Source organism: Diadema antillarum, unplaced genomic scaffold (assembly GCF_040938485.1).
Source record: "Diadema antillarum isolate AM-2024a unplaced genomic scaffold, OU_Dant_1.0 scf00000131, whole genome shotgun sequence".
In the NCBI taxonomy this organism is placed as follows: Eukaryota; Metazoa; Echinodermata; class Echinoidea; order Diadematoida; family Diadematidae; genus Diadema; species Diadema antillarum.
Genome location: NW_027271020.1, coordinates 2,708,532 through 2,730,299, shown reverse-complemented (window position 1 = coordinate 2,730,299; position 21,768 = coordinate 2,708,532). Strand labels below are relative to the sequence as shown.

The 21,768-nt window shown below is 37.4% G+C and overlaps 1 protein-coding gene across 1 annotated transcript in view; it reads right to left on the bottom strand.

The window, feature by feature from the left end:
- LOC139720691 (ecotropic viral integration site 5 protein homolog) overlaps positions 1–21,768 on the bottom strand; it is a 123,974-nt gene that overhangs the window by 69,432 nt on the left and 32,774 nt on the right. The window contains exon 12 of the mRNA XM_071632046.1: positions 10,303–10,356. Coding sequence (XP_071488147.1) covers positions 10,303–10,356 — 54 coding nt within the window. The remainder of the gene's footprint in view (positions 1–10,302; positions 10,357–21,768) is intronic.

Genomic DNA, 21,768 nt, shown 5'->3' with positions numbered 1-21,768 from the left:
AAATTAAGTAGTATTAAAACATATGATTTGACTTGAAAAACATAAATGAATTTCATACTTGGAATATCCTATTGTACATGTACATGTAGGTATAAACTTGCCTTTACTTCACTTTACAACAAAAACATTAATTTTTGTTTTATACTTTGTGCCTAGACTCAAAACATGAAGATAATACATGTACCATTTCCACTAGTATAAGCAATTTGTGATACACATGATCATACCCTACCTTATTCTGCTTGTTAGCTACTGCAAATATGAATCCCAAAGACTGGATCCAAAGAGGTTATACTTGTAAGAGAACCAGTCCATCTCATGGTAGTGTCGACAAATTGAAGGGAATCCAAACTGCACTGACCTACAATTTTTGCCTAAACCAAGCAGGGCATACCAGCCCGGGAAGGGAGGCTGTGTATATACAGTGGATGTTTTATATGGCATAAGCCTGTACACCTCTGGGCATTCTACTGCTGTATCACTGCTACAGCTATCCCAACTGAGAAGTCATAGCGAGGGGAGAAAAAAAAAAGAGTAAACCCTCCGAGAGAGAGGCTTGCGGGATACTTACACAGATTTATTGCCAGCCAATCTTTGCCTTACAGATTTGAAGCAGCCCCGCAGAAACAACAATACCACTCAAGTCCCGCTTTTTACAGCACAACACAATGCATGATGTCGCCCCCTGTACTAAAGGCACTGAGGTGAAGATATCTAGGTCCAACCATCTCTCGTCGTGCACAAAGCCGGGCGCTAGAGCCTAGCTGGCTACCTTTTCCTTGTCATCCCCTTGGCTAATGACACTGGTGCGCTGCCCCGTGTCTCCGGCTGGGCAATCTATTACTTGCTTATTAGGACGACTGCTCTACCCTCTATCACACTCTGACATGAGGAGGATTCTCGTATGGCATGAGCAACGTCACCTAGATGGCTCAGCAGCATTAGAGATCGCATCAGCAAACCAAATTGGTTCTTATTTTCATTCCTGACTCTACCACATCCAAGTAGAAAAATCTTGGTGAAAATGTAGGTGCCACAATTTTTTTGTCCCCCAAAGCCATTCATTCTTTTCTCTGTCATTCATTGCTTAATGGCTGTTTACTCCTCCTTAAATGATGGGAGGCATCATCTATAAGATGACTCAGACCCATTAAGAGATCTGGGAATGCTCAATATACAAAGAGAAAATAGGGTTCTATTCTGGAAACTGCCAACATAAATAGATATCTTATTACTCTCTCAAAGCGATAAAAGATGCAACGCTGAAACATCATGGGTCCTTGAAATTGTGTTGTGAGCCGACGTTTCCATATGAATCCCCTTGATTTTTGACCGTAAGTGACAAAAGAATTTTTCAACAGTGAGCATGTATAGAAGCTTCATTTGTAACAATGTTTAAAAATTCAAAGGGTCTGTACCTACAGACTAATATGAGGTTGGCATTCAAGGGGATGTCAAAAGTCATTGATGCTGTAAACCCTCCCCCTTGACCCCCAGAGATGGGAGTGGCCAAGTGGTGTGGTATTATTATTATTGGTTGTTGAGCTTCATCAAATGGGAATTTTTAGTTATTATGGCATATGCAATAACTATGAAGACCAGAAAAAGGGAGAGATGTGTATTTGTTTGTTTGTTTGTTTGTTTGTTTGTTTGTTTATTGTTTTTGCTGTTGTTGTGGTTTTTTTTTTGGGGGGGGTGGGTGTTCAGCAGCATAACTCACTAGTTCTTTCTCTCGACCTAAACATGTTGCTGCTTCTTTGAATGAAGTCGAAGCACCCCTGCAAAAATACACAATTTTGTTATTTCATGCAGACTGGATGAAAGAGGATAATCATCATGTATAAGGGAAAGTGAATGAATTCAACCTACAAAAAAAAAAACACCCTAAAAACAAAGCAAAACAAAACAGGAGAACAGGGATGAGGGAAAGGTGTGAAGGAAGTAATTCTGAACATCAACACTGATGGTTGTGGTGGTGTTGAGAGAAACCATCCCAGTGAATAAAGGATACAATGCATCATATGAGGAAAGAAACTAAAACACAGTCTACTGCAAAAGGCACAGAAAGTCCTAAAGACCGTGAAACATTTTCAAGAAGATTTGGGCAGGCAAACAAAAAGCCACTTCTACCAATTTTGCAAAGGTGCTCACAAGCAGTCATGTATGATAAAATGGAGTACTACTATTTAAAGGTGACTACTGTGACAAACAGGAAATTACAGAAAAAGATATAGATAGAAAGACAGGTTGATACATTGTACATAGACAGATAGATGGATCTGTATGTATATAGATAAGTAGATGAATAGCTAGGTATAATAAAGGTAGGTTGATAAGACAAGTTGATAGATAGATAGATAGATAGATAGATAGATAGATAGATGGATAGGTGTGCAGATAAGTAGAAGAATAGGTAGGCATAATAGGTACATGGGAAGATAGGTGGATAGGTGGATAGATAGATAATAGATATATCGACAGACAGATAGACAGATAGATAGATACACAGAGAAGCAGATGGATAGAGAAGTGTATAGATAAGTAAGAAGAATAGCTAGGAATATACACTAAAGTACATAGGTAGGATATGTGGATAGATAAATCGATGCATATATAGATACAGACAGACAGACAGACAGACAGGTAGAGATAGATAGATGAAGTGAGTAACAGAGGTACAAAATAAATGAAGTCAAGTATCATGAGGCACTCAAACTATCAAACAAAAAATGTCACTGCCTCAGGGCAAGCACTTTCAGGGCCAGAAAATTTTGTGTCACCTCACTGAAATCGAATTCAGTCGTGTCAAAATCAGAAAGTTGGACGACATCCTATGAATGTCATTCCAAACTCCCTTCAAAATTGAATCTAAGTGTTGGTATGAACGGCAACAGCTAAAAACACAGTCTGAGGAGGAGACGAGATGGAGAAATAAGAGAAGCCTTGGGGGGAAACAGATCAAAACCAAAAGAATCTCAAGAGGATCGCTGCCCAGCCATGATCATCTTCAAGAGCGAAACCTGACGCAGCATCTCTCAGCTGGTACCAGCATGTACTGTATGTGCGACATCATAGTCTATTTATAGCCTGTCAATGGGTCCACCATCCAGCCTGCTAGTCTACACTAAGATCAAACAGACCTACATCTGCCACTTGTTTGTGGACAGTTCTATTATGCCAGTAATGCTTACTTGGAAATTTATACCATTTTTTTTTTACCCCTTACCATTAAAAAGAGAGATTTGCAAACATCATCAGATATGACATTATTGCAGTTTTCCCTAATACTGACAACATAAGTTAAGAAAATTTAAGATTGGTTTGAGTTTTTTAACAAACTTAACCCCCTCAGGGTCAAATTCTCAAAATGGCTCTGACATTGAACACAGTTTGCTTGCCAATGGTTATCACGCGTTCACGTAGTAAGAGCCAGACCTGTTCAAGGCCATTCAGCAGCAAGATTTGTCTGCAACACTAATCAAAAACATGGCGCCAACATTGGCAGCAATCATAAAATTTAATTATATGATCTGAAGTCACATCAAGTGCACCATTGCAGTCATTGTGTAGATGCTGTTTTAACCCAGATCAGTTCAATTTACAGAGAGTACTTCGGAGCATAACAAAGGCAAGGCCAGGGTCTCAAAACATTTCACACCTTACTTCTCAAGTAACTTGTCCTTATCTAAATGTTTCGATATAGTTTGAAATACAATCTAATTCAGGTCATCATTATGATGTATCACTGAACTTGACACATGCGTTCCCCTTGACAGAAAGGTAGGTGGAAGATAGTTGACAAAACAAAAGTAAACACCAAAAAAATATAAAAATAACATATGAAGTTTGACTAAGGTTCCCTTCGTTTCTTCCCTCTAAAGTTGGTTTCACTACATCAGTAAGCTGTCACAGCTAATATATTGGCCGTATAATCCTTTATAACTTTTCTTTTCAAATCTGTGATTGAAAATTGAGAGTGAAATATCAACAATATGTATATTGACAGCAAAGGGTGTGTATTTGTTGTTGATTTTTTTTCAATAACATTATTATCTTCCACTGCTATTGTGGTCTTTGAGAGCAAAAGTGCCTTTCAATTGCCTATTGTGTGTAGACATTCTCCCTTTATCCTTCTGTATAGTACTGTCAAGCCCAATTTCTCCCCGCTGAAGACTTTATGCCCTTTGCATGTGGCACACATCAGAGAGGACGTGCATTGGGAAGATTGTGAATTAAACCTGATATCATTTTTGTACATCCACCCTCAAAATCATCGGACATAGCCTTTGATCCTCTCCCTGCTCTGCTGTACTGATCAACAATACTTGACTTGAAATTATTTCAGTGCATATAATGAAATTGAAGGATAGTACATAGCACTAGTTCAAAAAGTTGTGCATCTGCAGAATTATCATTTGTTTTTGTTTTTTATTAAAAGTAAAGTGACTATCAAACAAGAATCATACATGTGTTGCCATATAATATATTTAAAAAAACTAATTAACATAGATGTACATTTTAAAACACATGGCTATGATATCAACTGCCTAAATCACTTCTCCTCCACAAGCAATTTTCTGGCACCTACCACAGTAAACAGGTAATTATCTAGTAATCATGGCACACATTAATTTCCATCGCTCGTATTGAAACATTAATGAGCCATATGATCTCAGCGCTGTGTATTAACAAACATGCCTCACTAAGTGTTTCAATGAAACTGAAGCTGGCAGGATTGTTCAAGTCGTAATTCATTTCACGAATTATCAAGCGCATTTTACCGATGGATCTCACACTGCGATGGTATAAATAAAGGTGCTTTAGTTTCCTAGGAGCAGAGGGGAGAGGGCTATATGTAGGGGTTTGCAAGGGGGAAACTGGAGAAGAATAAAAGAAGGGATGGGGGTGAGGTGTAGAGCAAGAAGGGATGCAGGGGAGGGATGCAGGGAATAAGGGAGGGGGAAGAGTACAAGTGTTGAAGTCTTAAAGGGATGGTGAAGTTTTGATTGTGATGGGGATTAAGATTCTAACTTTTTTGCAAGATAACAAGAAACTACTTATGAAATATTAAAGAGCATACAAGGAAGTCAAAGTTCATTTGATGAAAATTGCTATTCAAATGGCTGAGATATTTAAAAAAAATAAAACAAAGTAGTCCTAATAAAAGGTAGAACCCACCTTTTATCAGGACCACTTTGTTTTTGGATATCTCAGCCATTTCAAAACCAATTTCCATAAAATAAACTTTGAAATCCTCTCAGAATTGAATGTTCTTTCATATTTCATAAGATGTTTCTTATTGTCTAAAGTTGTTTCTCATTATCTCACAAAAAAGAAGCTGGAAACCTGAAGCCCCATCTCATCTCAACCAAAACTAGACCATCCCTTTTAACAGAAAAGGACTCAATGCATTAGATTGTATACTTCAAAGATGTTTTAAATGTGTACAGGCTACATTTTCTGCACTGAAGCTGTCTTCCACATTAAACTAAAAACCCACAAACCAAAGTTTGCTCCAGGTTTGCCTGACCAAGCAACAACTCGTCAGACAAACAAAGCAGATGATGCCATAGCAACAGTAAGCAGACAAAGCCAGAAGAAATGAACAGCCAAGCACTTTCTAATTCTATACAAGAAAATGTCTGTTGCAGTATATTACTGGCCACCATGAATTTAATTGATAGTAAAAATACATTCAGCACACTTGATAATTAAACAATTTAGTGAATAGTGGAACAACTTAACGTTCACAGGCTTTTAGAAATAACAGAATGATACAAATGACTCTCTATCTACAACATCTACAATATAGAACACATCAATGAAAGTTTGAGGAAAATAAGACAATCTGTTAACTAGTTATTTTTTTTCAAGTTTTGATGCTGCCACCACTGGAAGAGAAGACTATGACACATTGTGACTTCATGTTTAAAAAATAGGAAGAATGTATGAAGAAAACCCTCAACAAAATTCAACATTATTTCATTCTCTTTTCTAGAGTGATAAAAGAACACCTGACTTATCTCTTTCAGAAAGCAGAAGGAATACGGGACAAGTGAAAAAAATGTGTGTATAAAACTTAAAGAAAGGAATAAAACAAGGAAAAGTAGAAATTACGCGGTGCGTAATATATGTCCCCGCCGGAAGTAGCATTTAGTAGCAAAATGTACAATATAGGTAAAAAGATCAAGGTCAAAGAAGTCAAAGGTCAAAATTCTATGTAGAAGTTTTGAAGCCCTCACCTAGTGCCATCACATAAAGCAAACAGAATCGAAATCGGGTTAGAAATGGCGAAGGAGTAGCATTTTGTAGCCAATGTACAATATAGGTAAAAAATCAAGGTCAAAGGTCAAAGAAGTCAAAGGTCAAAATTCTGTGTAGAAGTTTTGAAGCCCTCACCTAGTGCCATCACATAAAGCAAACGGAATCGATATCGGGTTAGAAATGGGGAAGGAGTAGCATTTGGTAGCAAAATGTACAATACAGGTCAAAAATCAAGGTCAGATGTCAAAGAAGTCAAAGGTCAAAAATTCTGTGTAGAAGTTTTGAAGCCCTCACCTAGTGCCATCACTTAAAGCAAACGGAATTGAAATCGGGTTACAAATGGCGAAGGAGGTAGCATTTTGTAGCAAAATGTACAATATAGATAAAAAATCAAGGTCAAAGGTCAAAGAAGTCAAAGGTCAAAATTCTGTGTAGAAGTTTTGAAGCCCTCACCTAGTGCCATCACATAAAGCAAACGGAATCGAAATCGGGTTAGAAATGGCAAAGGAGTAGCATTTTGTAGGCATTGTACAATATAGGTCAAAAATCAAGGTCAAAGAAGTCAAAGGTCAAAATTCTGTGTAGAAGTTTTGAAGCCCTCACCTAGTGCCATAAATTTTATGGGATTCTCTTTATATTTTCATTACATCATTGTACATGTGTGACATCATGAATTGGAGTTGTTTTTTATTCTAGCCATGGCTGTACTGAAGACTTTAAAAAATTCATAACTTTTTAACAGATTATCTGATTTTCCTCGACCTTTGCTGATAAGTTCTATTAATATTAAACTGCATTTATGGAATCCACATACTTTGGTTCATTTTCCTTTTAATAGTACATGTACCATTTACCCACTACATCACAAACATAAAATTTTGAGAAGTATGAGTGTATCATTTTCACAGAGTTAGAATACAAAGTGACAGCAGCTGTAACCACAAACGGGTAAATTTGGCCACTTTCCGAGGCACCTTCAGGGGTACAATGGGCTTTATAAGGAAAACTCACAGAGAGAAATGGTACATTTTCTTCAAGACTGTACAACACAGAAGAAAGAAGCATATTTCAGTAATATTCCAAATTCTTAATACTGAAGAACAAAATATCATGGTGAGGGTTCTCAGTGTAATGCTATATTCACAATGTCAGATAATCCAGTGTGTGTGCCAACAATCAGAAGTGCAATGGCTGTACAAAGGAGAATGGAAATCTAATCATTTTTCCAAATTGCATCATTGCAAAGCTTGAAAGGTCAGGTCTCAGGCATAATGGTGCTTGACATTTTTTTTTTTCTCTTGATCCGTTATCATATTTCCTAACGAGCTCTAAGCGTTTCACAATATACACTTAGGTCAGACTCCAATGCATGAGAAGACTTGCTACCATAGTAAATTCTTGGGTACGATGAATACAGCTATTGTGCCCACTTGCAAAAATGTTAAAAACACTGATTGCCTGTTGCTATGGTGTTTCCCATTCATTATTCAAACCTCATCTTGTAGGAAGTTCTTCTGAGAGAGTGCCCCAATGTACCTGGCACGTACACACCATACTAAACTAAAGAGGTGTCACCTAGCCATAATGCACTTGTCAATGTAATGACGCACCCCACTACCCCCGGACATGGGTGCGTCATGGTCATTTTTTGACTGACCACACAGGGTTTTTGACGGACACCACAGTCACTTTTTTGACGGACATAACGCTGCAAGTGACGAACACCACAGTCACTTTTTTGACGGACAACACGTTGAAAGTGACGCACACCTCGGTCACTTTTTTGACGGACATCCTCGGTACATTTTACGCACCCCCGTCAATACTGAAACGATTTTTGCGTACGTTTTATTCAAGCAATTTCATTTTCTTTTGGTTCGTACACATAATTTCAATTTGTAAAAGTTTCTGCTTACCATGTAAGCACCGTATTGTCATTCACCGTACATCACGCTGCTGCTACGATATTCTGTACAGTAGTATGTATTCTGTGCATGCAATCCATACATGACAATCACATGTGTGCAGAATGCGCTGTGTGTGCGCGGCCATTGCTAGTGCGGTGGATGCATACTGCTGCAGCTGCAGCGCAGGTAGGTACACACCACGCCACGGCATTCATATTCCCGCTCGAGTACTGCGTAACTACAGCCTAGTCGCGGTACGTAGAGATTCGCACAGCTAACAGCGTCGCGCGCGCGTCTGGCCAGCTGGTCAATAGTCGGGCTATCCCGCGAGCAGAAAATGGCATGCGGCAGGCAGTTCTTCTGCTGCCGTTTCGACAGGAAAGATTGAACTAAGTTGTTACATCGCCGAACAGTCCCTGGTTTGAGATTGAGTATGCATGATTTCATGGGTTTGTTGGAGGGAAAATGTAAGGAGAAAGGGTGGCTTTTAAATTCTTTTTCCTCTTATTCCAAAACGCTTCCCGACTTTGATTTTCACTTGCAGCGGGAAAGCGCTCACTGTAATTTCACTCGCAGTACGTGTACTAGTATCCGGGACCGGCAGCGTGCAAAAATGCGTGCAGTTTTCCATAGCCAAGTAACGTACCATGACGCACCCCTCGGTTCAAAATATTATGCGTGTTATTTTCCATAGCCAAGTGACGTACCATGACGCACCCCTCGGTCAAAATTTTGACCGACAATGATGGGATTTTGACGCACCCCTCGGTCAAAAATTTGACGGACAAAGCTGGTAAAATGACGAACACCTGGGTCACAAATTTGATGGACCAAACGAGGAAATGACGCACCCATGTCCAGGGGTAGTGGGGTGAGTCATTACATTGACAAGTGCATAACTGATATGCCTTAATGTACAGCTGTACAAAAGTTCTTTTTGCTGTCTTCTCACATTGTGTTTCCAGACGGTAACAAAGAATTAGAACAGCAGGAGGTTTCAATTCTAAATTTGACAACTTCTGCAACTGGGTATGAGAAACTGAATATTTCTGATTTTTTTTTCTCAAAATTTGCTCATGAATCAGCTATTGAAAATCCCTTTTACATTTCTTCTAAGGTATAGTGATTATATTGTGTATGCTTAGATTAATTCCTTAAATCAGGGAAACTGTGACATCTTTAATAAATATCTCATGTCCTGAAAAAAGCGGGATAAATCAAGGATAATCTTCTTCACAGAGATTTGTTTCAGGTATTAATGACACTAATCTCCAGGAAAGACCCTGTCCTACCTTGTTTGATGCTTTTCAATTAAGATATATGACCTTCAACAGTAAGGCTAGATTGTAAGGAAATAATATATATTCATTTCTAAAGAAATATCTGTTGAATGCTGCAGAATGAGAAAGAGGTATACAATCACAGACTGATACCAGAGTTTACAAGTGTGAGACAATAAAATAGTGTACAACAAAACTTATCATGTAATACTCTATTAAGAACAACAGACATTCACTTGTGCACCAAACGCAGTTGAAGAGTGTGCGGAGAAGCTCTATAAAACAGTTTGGCAAGCATATAGAAAATCAAGGATGCCATCAAGTTAGCCTGATATAGAATTGATAATGCGCAAAAATATGCTTAAGATATTTTTAGCAACACAATTTCTGCATATATACCATAAAAGTAAACTGTAATAATTCATAATAGGTGAACCATAATATATGCACTGAGTGTGTCGTAACGGTAAAGTCTATAATACTATCATTCTTTTGAAAGGAATAAGTATATATCAGGCTCTAATAAATGTTCAAGCTGGCATCTTCAGGAAACTTTGCTTTGCTCAACCCCTTTGCGTACCTCTAGCGAAGGAGGTAATTTTAACCAGCAACACAAAGCTACACGTCAGCTAATGGCGAGTTTGTTTTAAATATGGCTACCACCGCATGAAAGTGCAAGAAGACAGCAGCAGGACAAGGAGGAAAAGTTAGAAGACATCGGAATATCACATGACGACCACCAGTTCACATAAAAAAAAAAATCTGAGATCAAGGAGAAGCACAAACACTTTTCACAGCATAGAAAGGGCGAGCCCAAGTGAATTGGTTAATGCGGACGTGGGCAATCTTACCCTTCGCAAGAGTTCTTTGAAGCGAGCGGACGCTTGCGAGATGCGTTCCATTGTCTGTGTTAGGTATAGATGAGCAGGAGACAATGGTTACTATGGATGCTTGGCGACGAGTGAAATGTGAAAGGGGACGGGGATGAATAACACTGCCATTGGTCAGCCACATTCCAGACGGAATGCATCTGAGTGACTGATTAATGAGAGGTGTGTGTTCACACATGAAAGTGTCATGCTCTAAGTATTCAAATATGAACAGGTATTACATACATGCATACTGTATGTATACAGTCTGCTTTAATAGGAGCAGCTTGAATTTCATCAATACTTCATACATTTCAAATCAAACAGATAAAGTTGTCTAGACATTTGCAATCCTTGTATCAATGCATTGTATTAAAAGCACAAATTGCCTTGTTTCGAAAAAAAAAAAAGTTGTCAGATTTATCAATTCATAAGCCATCATATATATGACTAGCTACTTGTCAACATATCAACATTGACCAAAATCAAATTCCATCCAAACATTTTTGTACAATTTCCAATGAAACACTTAGCATTAACTATTGTCATTAAAATAGGTTACAAGTGGGATGAAAAAGGAATGGGGGAAATTAACCGGGGGGGGGGGGGGGGGAGGTGAAGAAGGATTTGTAAACTTGTCTTTCTGTCTTTCTCTGAGGTCTTCACACTGGCACTTAACTTATTGTGAACATGTTTGTTGTGAATCAAGTATTTTTTTCATGAAGAGTAATCTAAACACAAACTTGAATCAAAATTCTCCTAAATACATTTCTAAAATCATGTATCTACAGCCAACTATAGTCCTGAAGTTTTGTGACTGTAACCTGAACAGATTGACATTTTAGGGTAAATTTCAGACATGAGGAGTAAATGGTTCAACCACGTATTTTCTTTTGCAATGTTTTTTGCAGACACATTTTATACCTGTCCATGTGAGCATACATTGTTTGTACCATTTTTGATGAAATAATTTGCATCTAAAGGGATGGTACAATTTCAGTGGAGATCGGGTTTGAGATTTCAAACATTTTTGATGATTTTTTTAAAAGATAATGAGAAACCTCTTTTGATGGGAAAACTTGATAACATGTGTAGAAATTAAAGCACAACCAAGTTATTCGCAAGTGTGAAAGCCTTTTTTGCATGTATCTTTTTTTGTGTTTGTCCCTAATCTGTGAACAAGAAAAGTTATATGAGGGCATGGGGGAGGGGAGAATAAAAGGAAAACCTACAGGAGGTGATTAGTTAACTGCTATACGTGTAAGACAAGAAGCACTATTCTTCATACACAATTGGCAAATCTATTGTTAATACATGGCATTCCACATCTATGGGATGCAACATTGAAATGTCACACATCAGCCTATACCAACTCAGTTAAAGGACAAGTTCACCTTCATAGACATGTGGGTTGCGTGAATGCAGCAATATTAGTAGAACACATCAGTGAGAGTTTGAGCAAAATCGGACAATCCGTTAAAAAGTTATGAATTTTTGAAGTTTCTGCTCAGTCACGGCTGGATGAAAAGACTACTATAGCTTGTGATGTCACATGAGTACAACGATATAAAGAAAGAATAAAGAAAATTCAACATATTTCCATTTTTCTCGCATAACAAAAGAACACTCGACTTCTCTCTTTCAGAAGGCAGGGGGAATAATATTACCCTTAACATACGTAAGTAGCAAGTCAAAGAAATGTGCGCTTTATTCAAAAAGTAAAGTTTTGTGAAATTATCTTTTTATTTTCCTTATATCGTTGTACGCATGTGACATCATACACTGTAGTTTAGTCTTCTCTTCCAGCAGTGACTGCGCAGATACTTAAAATATTCATAACTTTTGAACGGATTGTCCAATTTTCCTCAAACTTTCACTGATGTGTTCTACTAATATTGCTGCATTCTTTCAATCCTTATGTATATGAAGGTGGACTTGTCCTTTAAGTTTACATTATTCTTCAAGTATGCATGCCAAAATCAAGGTTTTCTTTGACAAATTTATGACACTCATTTTAAGGACACTCTATGTGGAAGATGGTAGGAGTGGATTTTTATGTTGTTGTTGTTGTTGTTTTTGGAAGGAGGTGGATTGGGGAGGGGGGTTGGGAGAAACAAACTAAATTGGTTGTATTCAAATAGAAGTGTGCAAGTATCTTTTGATAGGAATACAGATGCAACTTCTGCTTCGAGGGTCTAGGGGAAGTTGATCCAGACACATGAATTTGTAGATTCAGTAGATGCTGAAATACTACTACAGCTCATCAGTGAATTTTGAGGAAAATCAAATACATGTAGTGCTAAAATGTTTAATAAAGAAGCACAATAACATAAAGTAAATATATGGAGAATTTAAAAAAAAAAAATCTTCTGTGGACAGCACAAAGCTTTACCCTCGACTTGATACCAACATGTGCCAAGGGTAATACTTTTTGCCTCTAACTTTTGAAAGTGGGAAATAACTTATTTCTTCATTATGCTAAAGATGTCACAGTGAATGTGTACAATTGTTTTTAAATTCTCTTTATAATGTAATAGGTTCCTACTATTGAGATATACAGAACTGCTGTAGTCTTCCCATCCAGTGATAACATTAACTTTAAGAATGTATCTATTTTAGTAAAAGATCATTTGATTTTCCTCAAACTAAACTGACATGCTATATTATGTTTTCACCCACCGAATCCACAAAATTTGTTTGGGGGTGCATTTCCCTTTAACTTGATATGAAACTAGAGATCAATAAATGTATGGGGTGACTGAGTGGCGGGGGGGGGGGGGGGGGGGGGGGGGAGGGATGGAGGAAGGGAGGAGGAAAGAATGATGGGAGTGGAGTCATCTGGGGACACTAACTGACTAATGAGGCAAGCTCTACAAACAATCCAGAAGTAACCAGAGAGGACCACTCAGGGGAGAGAGGGATGACATCAAAATACCACTCGTTTCTGGCTGCGTTTGGTGTGAGTCATGTCTTACAGTACATGCTGAGCACTAACACAAGCATGCAACAACTTGATTCCATTACACAGAATAAGGATTAACCCTTTCTGTGCTAGGGACTTTGGACAATACATGTATGTACAATGCCATAGGGATTACTGTGCAAATCTGCACTTAATGTAAAGTACACAAAAGGGTTAACTGTGTTAATACTCCCTTGGGATCCCTTGAAATTTTCACCCAATTTCATTTACAGTTCTTGGTGTCCCACCCCCTCTAAAAAGAATATTAATTGTAACATGCATTATGCAAATCATGGATCTCCTTTGTTTAAAATCCTCTGAATACACTGTGACTGAGTCATGTTTTGATTCCTTTTGATAGACATTTCTACCATGAAAACATTTCACTGTTATCATGAGCAGCATTATTGTGATACAGCATTTGTATGAATTGCAATATTACACTATATTAGGTTATATTTGCTTCATTCTCTTAAAAATACTAGACTAAAGACAGCAACCATGTTTTGAAGGTTATTACTCAGTAAAGAATCATCAAGTTTGCTCTATTTTAGTACATAGGCCCTGCAAATTTCATCTAAAAGCAAATTACAGTTTGGCCATCTCTGAGTGGGCATGTTCATTTGCAAAATTGCAACAATTGAATGTGGTGCACACATGAATTTGAACACATAACAACCTTGGGGGAGCATTTCACATGGGTGCTCACATTTCTAGCAATAGATGATGCAATTATTAGCTGAATGTAAACGGGTCGTTTGTACCACAATGCTGCTCATCAGTGTGTATTATTATGCTTCATTAACAGGCGGCTGCAACGTCACGTTTTGATGACGACTTAACCAGCCCTCATCTCAGCACAGTGCACATCAGCCCATGTAATCAACTTTAAATACAAATCCAAAATAAAATTTTCATGCCGACTGTGTTAGCAATAGCAGTTAAATTATGTCACAGTACAGAAATTGACATTAAAATTTACATTTTTGGAATTTATTCCTCCATAAAAGCAGTATCTCTGAGAGTCTGAAATTAACAGCAAAAGCATGATATTTATCACCCATGCTAACATTGAGATCAAATCATTCAATCCGATGTACAGCAAAATTCAGGATTCAAAAGACAAGGAAAACATTACTGTTAAAGCTATGCAATGTCTACATATGGGGCACATGATATAGAATACAAATATTAGTAATATGTACTACAACTTTAACACCACTGAATCATGTCAACTTGATATAGAAAGAGGGTGATACCACAAAAATACATTCACTGCATATCATCACAAACTGAAAAAGGCCAAAAAAGACCTTTATATGCTACTGCTTTTATTTGCAGTTTTAAATCAAACTTGAGTGTGTAAAGTAACCCTATTACTACCTCAATCTGAAACAGCATGCAAGGTCCATGTGTCAAAATGAATTGCATTTACCACTTGAAACTGTTTGGAGGTGAAGAACAACAATTCAGTGTTGTCCTGAGGTGACCATGGCTTAAGCCCAAATGTGATGTGATGAGTGCAGTCCAAACAAGGTCAGCTGCAAGCAGATCCAAACTTCAGCACAAGATTAATGAGCAAATTACAAAACAGCGGTTTTCCTCGAGATCTCAAACGGAGAAACGCACCGCTCAAATTCCTCGGCAAGCTGATTATGTAAGAGACACGGTGGACAGTGATGAAGGCGTGCAGGACCACACGTACACATATACAATTGTACAGGACACAAACAATAGCCATATATAATACACCGCTGGAATTATTCAAAATGGAAATCTTGCCGGCGAGTCAATATTTCCATCTCCGGCAGACGATGACGGCGCACAGAGCGCGGACAGCCAGCTGATAGTCACAGTCGGCTCTCGCCACGGTTTTTATCCACTCCTCTGCTCGCCCATCATTAGTCGGTGTTGCCGCATATAATTACGCTTCCCTGCGCTCTCTTTCTCTCCCTCCTTTATCTCCCCCTTCTCTCCTTCTCTCTAAGTCTCTCTGCCCGTCTCTCTATATATCTCCCCCGTCTCTTCCGATCTCAACCTGCTGCAGGGAAGACAGCACTCAAACACTTGCTGGGACACGGTACACACAGACTGAGCCATATGTGTCACCACCAGGCTAATCAGAGTACATGATGTACATGTATGTGTCTCTATGGGTACACAATGCTTTGAAGCTAGCCAAGTGTCCCAGATACAGAAAAAGGGTAGGAGATACAGAGAGAGAGGGGGGGGGGGGAGGAGATAAAGAGGAAGAGAAAGAGAATCCTTATGAGTTTGCAATATATTACCAGATACAGAGAAGAGATAATGTGAGAGATAGAAATAGAATGAAACAGAGAGAGAGAAAGAGAGATAAATAGAGAGAGAAGGAAGGAGATAAAGAGGAAGAGAAAGAGAAACCTTTGAAATATATTTCCCAGCACAGAGAAGAGATAATGTGGCAGATAAATACAGAACAAAGGAGGGAGAAGTGCAGACAGACAGACTGACATAAAAACCTTGTGAGCTTGCAATGTCCCAGATATGGAGTGTGTGTGTGTGTGGGGGGGGGGGGGGGGGCTATTGAATGACAGAGGGGAGAGGGAGAGACAGACAGAGAGAGAGGAAATCACAGCTCTGAACTCGAAGCACGGTGCATTGGCATTCCGATGTTACCCACACAATGGCGACTTGATGTTAGTAGACATCTGTCGCATTGTGGTAGGTTTGCTTGCTGAAGCGAATCTTTCGCACCAGAAAATTTCAAAACTGAAAGGAAAATAACATCAGGTTCACTGTGACCATTGACTGGTATTGCAGAGATTACATGTCGGCTGTTGTCGGCCATTAAGGTGTGTGCGCTGCAGTAAATCAGTCTCCACTTATAGCAAATCCAGCTCATTAAAATAGCTCTCCAAAAATAAGTCAGTGTGCATTATATGGTGTGTATCTGGGGCAAGTACTGGCTATTTAAAGATTGCTAGTAATTCTCGAAAAAACAAAAATAGATCCAAGGATAAACTTTGTGTTGTGTTTTTATGCCTCTGTTTGGATCCTGGCTAACAACCTCATGATCAGTACTTACTTACAAATGTATTAAGATATTTCAACATTGAAGACATAGACCATTCGATAACTGTCCAATATTTGTGATTATTATCCATACAGAGGATTTTTAGAGCCCAAATACAAGTTTTATTTTGTCGACGAACATCATAACTTCCGACCCACTTAGAAAGTTGGTTGAACTCGACCAATATTTTTTTGCCGAGGCGACCAATATTTAAAATATTGGACGGCAAGAGGGGGATTCCCCACAGTTTTTTATAAACTGCACCGTGATTGGCTGAGATATATACGAGATGACATGAAATATGAAGTAAAAACGTCTGTGATTGGTCAATCACGAGTTAACTGAAACATTGTTTTTTTCTAAAATTCTGTGTTTATACAAACAAATTTCATATATCAATTAGTTGAAATTGTTTTGCATACAATTTACAAAATATCACTTTCATACCAGGAAATTAAATTTAGGTTTGATGAAAACAAAGGAGACGATTGATCAGCTCAGCGTTACTGCTAGATAGCCCGTGCGCGATATACAAATACATGTAGCCGGCCACTGCCGCTTGCATTTGCATGCATGTTACGTTATGTGTATACTAAGTACAGTAGGTCATAGGACTACAGTACAGTGTACGAGTAATTTGATCTTTCACGATCTACGGAAGATGTGGCGTGAATTGTGTCTCAGATCTCGGATACAAGAACATCTAATTCTGGTGTAAATTAGCTAGATCTCGGCCTAACAGTAACATGACTGCTACCATGGATACATAGATCACTGTTTTATCAGGGAATGAAGTAGATTAAATAACACTGAAGAGTGTACCATACACCCCATGTCAGGATCAAGTACAGTAGCTAAGTAGAAGACCATACAGCACTCTGAAACAGAAAGGGTAAGTGAAAATATTCTTTGCTAAAATCCTCTGTACAAGGTAGGATAATAATGATAATATTAGATGTCCTATTTTCGATTAATACAAGGAAATATAGGACTCGCTAAGCAAAATATTGGACTCGTCTTCGACTCGTCCAATATTTGTGCATAGCTCGTCCAATATTTCCTTGTATTAATCTCAAGGCCATCCAATATTATATAAATGTCCAGGTTGAAATCTCCAAAAATCTTTTTTTTCCCACTTCCTATATCACACCGTGTCATACTCACAGACCCAAACATAACTCAGCTTATTCAAGTAAAAAAGATGGTTTATGCAACATCCTAATATTTCCCATGAGAAAATACTATATTTCACACACACACACACACACACACACACACACACACACACACACAAACAAACACGCACACACGTGATATTTCAGTTGTGTTCAGAAAAATTCTACCCTCCCCCCCCAAAAAAAAAAACTTTTTTGTTGTATTTTTGGTAAACTACTGAGAAATCTTAAAATGGCTGCCTTCTATCTGCTTCAGATATGAAGCTAGTACATAAACTTCTGATAGACTCAAACCAAAATTACAAATTCTCCACTTCCATTTTGCCTTTTTACATTCAAAACCTTTCACTGAAACTAACTTCCTTATCACAAAGATAAAATATCTGTTAATTTTTTCCACATCAGCGTACAAAAATATATCACTTCAAAATGGTTGTCTAGATACCGTAGAAAGAACAAAGTCAGTTCTCCAACAGCTACTGGACAGCAATTCACACAGAAGCACTTGTCCATGTTTGCAAATCCATTGAGAAAAGTATGAACACCTGATAAACTGGTGAGTATCTAAATTCACTGCATATATCAGATTGAAGACTTAGAACATTTGTTATTACAAACTCACTTTTGAGTGGGCATGATACATCAAATTCATGTGTACACACATAGCACATTATGGTCAGTGTAATGTATACTAGCACTCCATGTTGTTTGTGCTCACACAATAAATCAACTTTTGAAAAATGTCAGGAATGCTAAGCACTTACAAACAGCACAAATGAATACTCTCACTATACTCTTGCTCTTCGTAGAGAGTAAATATACCATTTGTACCTCACTCAAAATTGAAACTTTAAGATTTGTATAGTTTTTATTGTAAACAGTTTGAGGTATTCTTTTTTAAAGTCCTGTCCTCATATTCATACCATTTGAAGTTGGAAGCATGGAAGCACATTGTTGTTCAAAAACCATCAATCAATCTTTACCTTGACTCCTAAATATAGCACAATTTTCATGTGCCTACTTAAGTTGATTTTCCTTTACCAATCCTCTAACAGTCCACTTCCCATTTCCTCTTTAACTGAACTTGGAATACTCATGGAATATTATCTGTATGAATTACTGTTTGGGTTCCCGTATTTTAAACTTCTGACAACACAAAACACAAACGCACATGAAACGCACCTTCCCGCAGTTGATAACGTTCAAGCTTTTGCATATGTTATCATACATTTTCATTCATTCCAGCACATTTGTTTGTTGTTCTTGATCATTTTTTTAAACACATTTTGTGTAAATGACCCCTTAAAAATCAGTACTGCTGAGTTTCCAACATATGAGTGGAAAAATAAAAATTGATTTATTACATATAATTTGTCATAATATCATATATTATACATACGGTGCATGTTTATTACAATAGATGTATACAAAAGTTGCACACAAAAAGAAGTTTGCATGTTACATAATATACTTAATTTTCTCATGATATAGCTGCTTAAAAATTGCCACATTTCTCTCTCTCTCTCTCTCCATCTATCTTTCTCTCGCTTGTCTCTGCCTGTGGTCTTTGTCTATTTTTTTTCTCTTTCTCTTTCTGTCTTAGTTAATATAATACTGTGATGAAATAAACCTAAATTGGTCAAAGCCAGCAAATTATTTTGGCATAAATCATGAGCTCCTACAAACACAGGAACAGTGTACTGTTTACGCTATTATTTTCACGAGGGTTAATATTTGCTATCTTTGCAAATCACAGTTGGATCGCGAATTTAACAACATGCACTAAGGTAATAGCGCATTACCGATAGTGTCAGTGTCAGTTCATGAAAACAACATCTCATTTACGAAAACAGCTATACAACGGTCCTTCACTGAGTCTACATATGCACATACATATCATCGAATTTTACTTTGTTATAGAAAGCTAAAATGGATATCATAATATGCAACTATACCAAGAGTTACATGCCATTTATGAGAATATCAGGTCATTGTGGATATATTCGTTGTGCATGATGACTAATTTATATAAAAGGCCCAAAACATATCAGGTGACAATCTAAGATCAGGTGACAATCTACTAAGATCCATCTTTGTCATGTGATTTGTCATGTGACCATGACAATATCAGAAAAGTACTGCTTCCCTTGTTTTGTACGCAAAATGTCAGTATATATTCAAATAATGAATGAGAGAGGAATTTATACACAATTCCTTCTAGACTATCATAAAGGTACATTAATGTATGTCCAGCATGTGACATCACATGTATTTTTATCTAGACGAAAAACAAAACAAAATGAAGCAAAACAAAAACAGGTCATTGTCTTTGTACAAAAGGGAGAACAGTGATATCGCATTTGTTTGTTGTAAATAGTAAAAAAATCAGTACTATGCAAAGAACAGCCAAGACGCAGCCAAGATGACTACTGAGTACAGGATTATACAAGTATATCCACAGGAATTTGAATTCAATTAAGTCATTGCTGCTTCTTTACTGGAAAATTTATAGTATGATTAGTCACCATAATTGAGTGCTTGGATTCTCTCAGATCATAATGCATACATCAAATGTGCATGCCTCTTGAGAATCAAATTCTCCCCAAGAAAAAGCATTGCTTGACATCTTTTTTTCCTCTGGTTAACATGCACGTTTTATTTCTTGCATGACATGTGACACATAATAGGAGTGAATTGGCTTGACAGATTAAATTTTTCAAGGTGTATCAAAAGGGCAAGATTTCCAAGTAGTATTACCCAAAAAAGAAAGAAAGAAAGAAAGAAAGAAAGAAAAAAATAAGCTGATTCACATATCACACGTGTTGATCCACTGAATTATGATGAATTCATGAATATTCATATTTTGCATACAAAAGTACAAAAGAAGATATGCCAATGACAGACAGTACCATGAATACTGAACGGATATGACATACTGAAAATGGCTACAAAAACAGAAAGTCCAATACACTCAATTCATCACCGTAAACTATCGTATAGACCTATTAAAAATTCAAGCCAGTAGAAGACTGTACAGGTACCTGTACACATGTACTGTGCATATCACTAGTTAGCCTAGTAGATGGAGGGGAGTGAGAAACCCTGCAGGGTATACTAGAATGTCTCACACACTAGTGCTGCTCACATCCCCCATCCCCAAATTAACAAATTAAACCTGAGTTTTGCAATGCTATGTGAAAACTGTCCACTCCTGTGTGGGGACACAAGCAAATTGTTAATCATTGAGATTGTAAGTATCACTAAAAAAAATCCACGACTTTTGATATGATATTTAGATATTTTTAATCATCATGATGAATTGCCCTGAGCTGTGAGAGTAAAGGGTCATGCAGAGAGAAATTCAGGTGTTTTAATCCCATAATGCAACGTGCCACAGCAGGTTCTCACACTCGGATGCTCAGGATCACGTTCCAGTCTCTGTTGAGTATTATCATTATTTTCTTTTTTATAACATCATGATAATTTGTCATACTGAGCATGGAGCATTTTTGAACAGGGTTACTGCTTTTTAATCAACTGAGATGAGCATACAGTTTAGAACTTAGTAGTTTGTATGCAATAAACGGATCAAAATTTAAAACATTCTGATTCAGCCATCGTACAATAACATGCTATCACGGCTGAAGTCATTGGGTAATATCTTTATTGTTTTAATACATGTTCCTACTGTATGTGTCGAATATATATCCATACATAGAAATTATATGCATTAGATCCATAGACAGTTGCAGTCACATGTCATGTTACGAACTAAAAGGTGTTAATAAACATAATAATCTAGCACACAAATCTCTATTGAACGGTGGGGCTGCATTCAAATAACAGAAACGAACAAACAAAAATGAAAGAAAAATAAACAAATTCAACTGACAGCTGGGACACCTTCATTTACTATAAGTATGTCATATTTCAAGCATGTATCCATATTCTAAATCCTTTATAAATAAATCAAATAAATATAAGTCAAAAGGGTACAATATGGACCAGGGTGTTATACTCAATGACTTCCATTATAATAATACAAATTATAATCTATAAAGGTGAAATCAAAATATTCAAACTTACCAATATATTTCCAGATATTGGAGATACTATTTTATTACGATGCACGAAGTCGGTTCGGACAATCTTTATATTGATAGCAGATGATATTGCACCTAGAAACATACACGCACACCAGACATTCACAACATTTTTACATTTAACAGAAAAACACTCTCATCTATACCGATGATAAT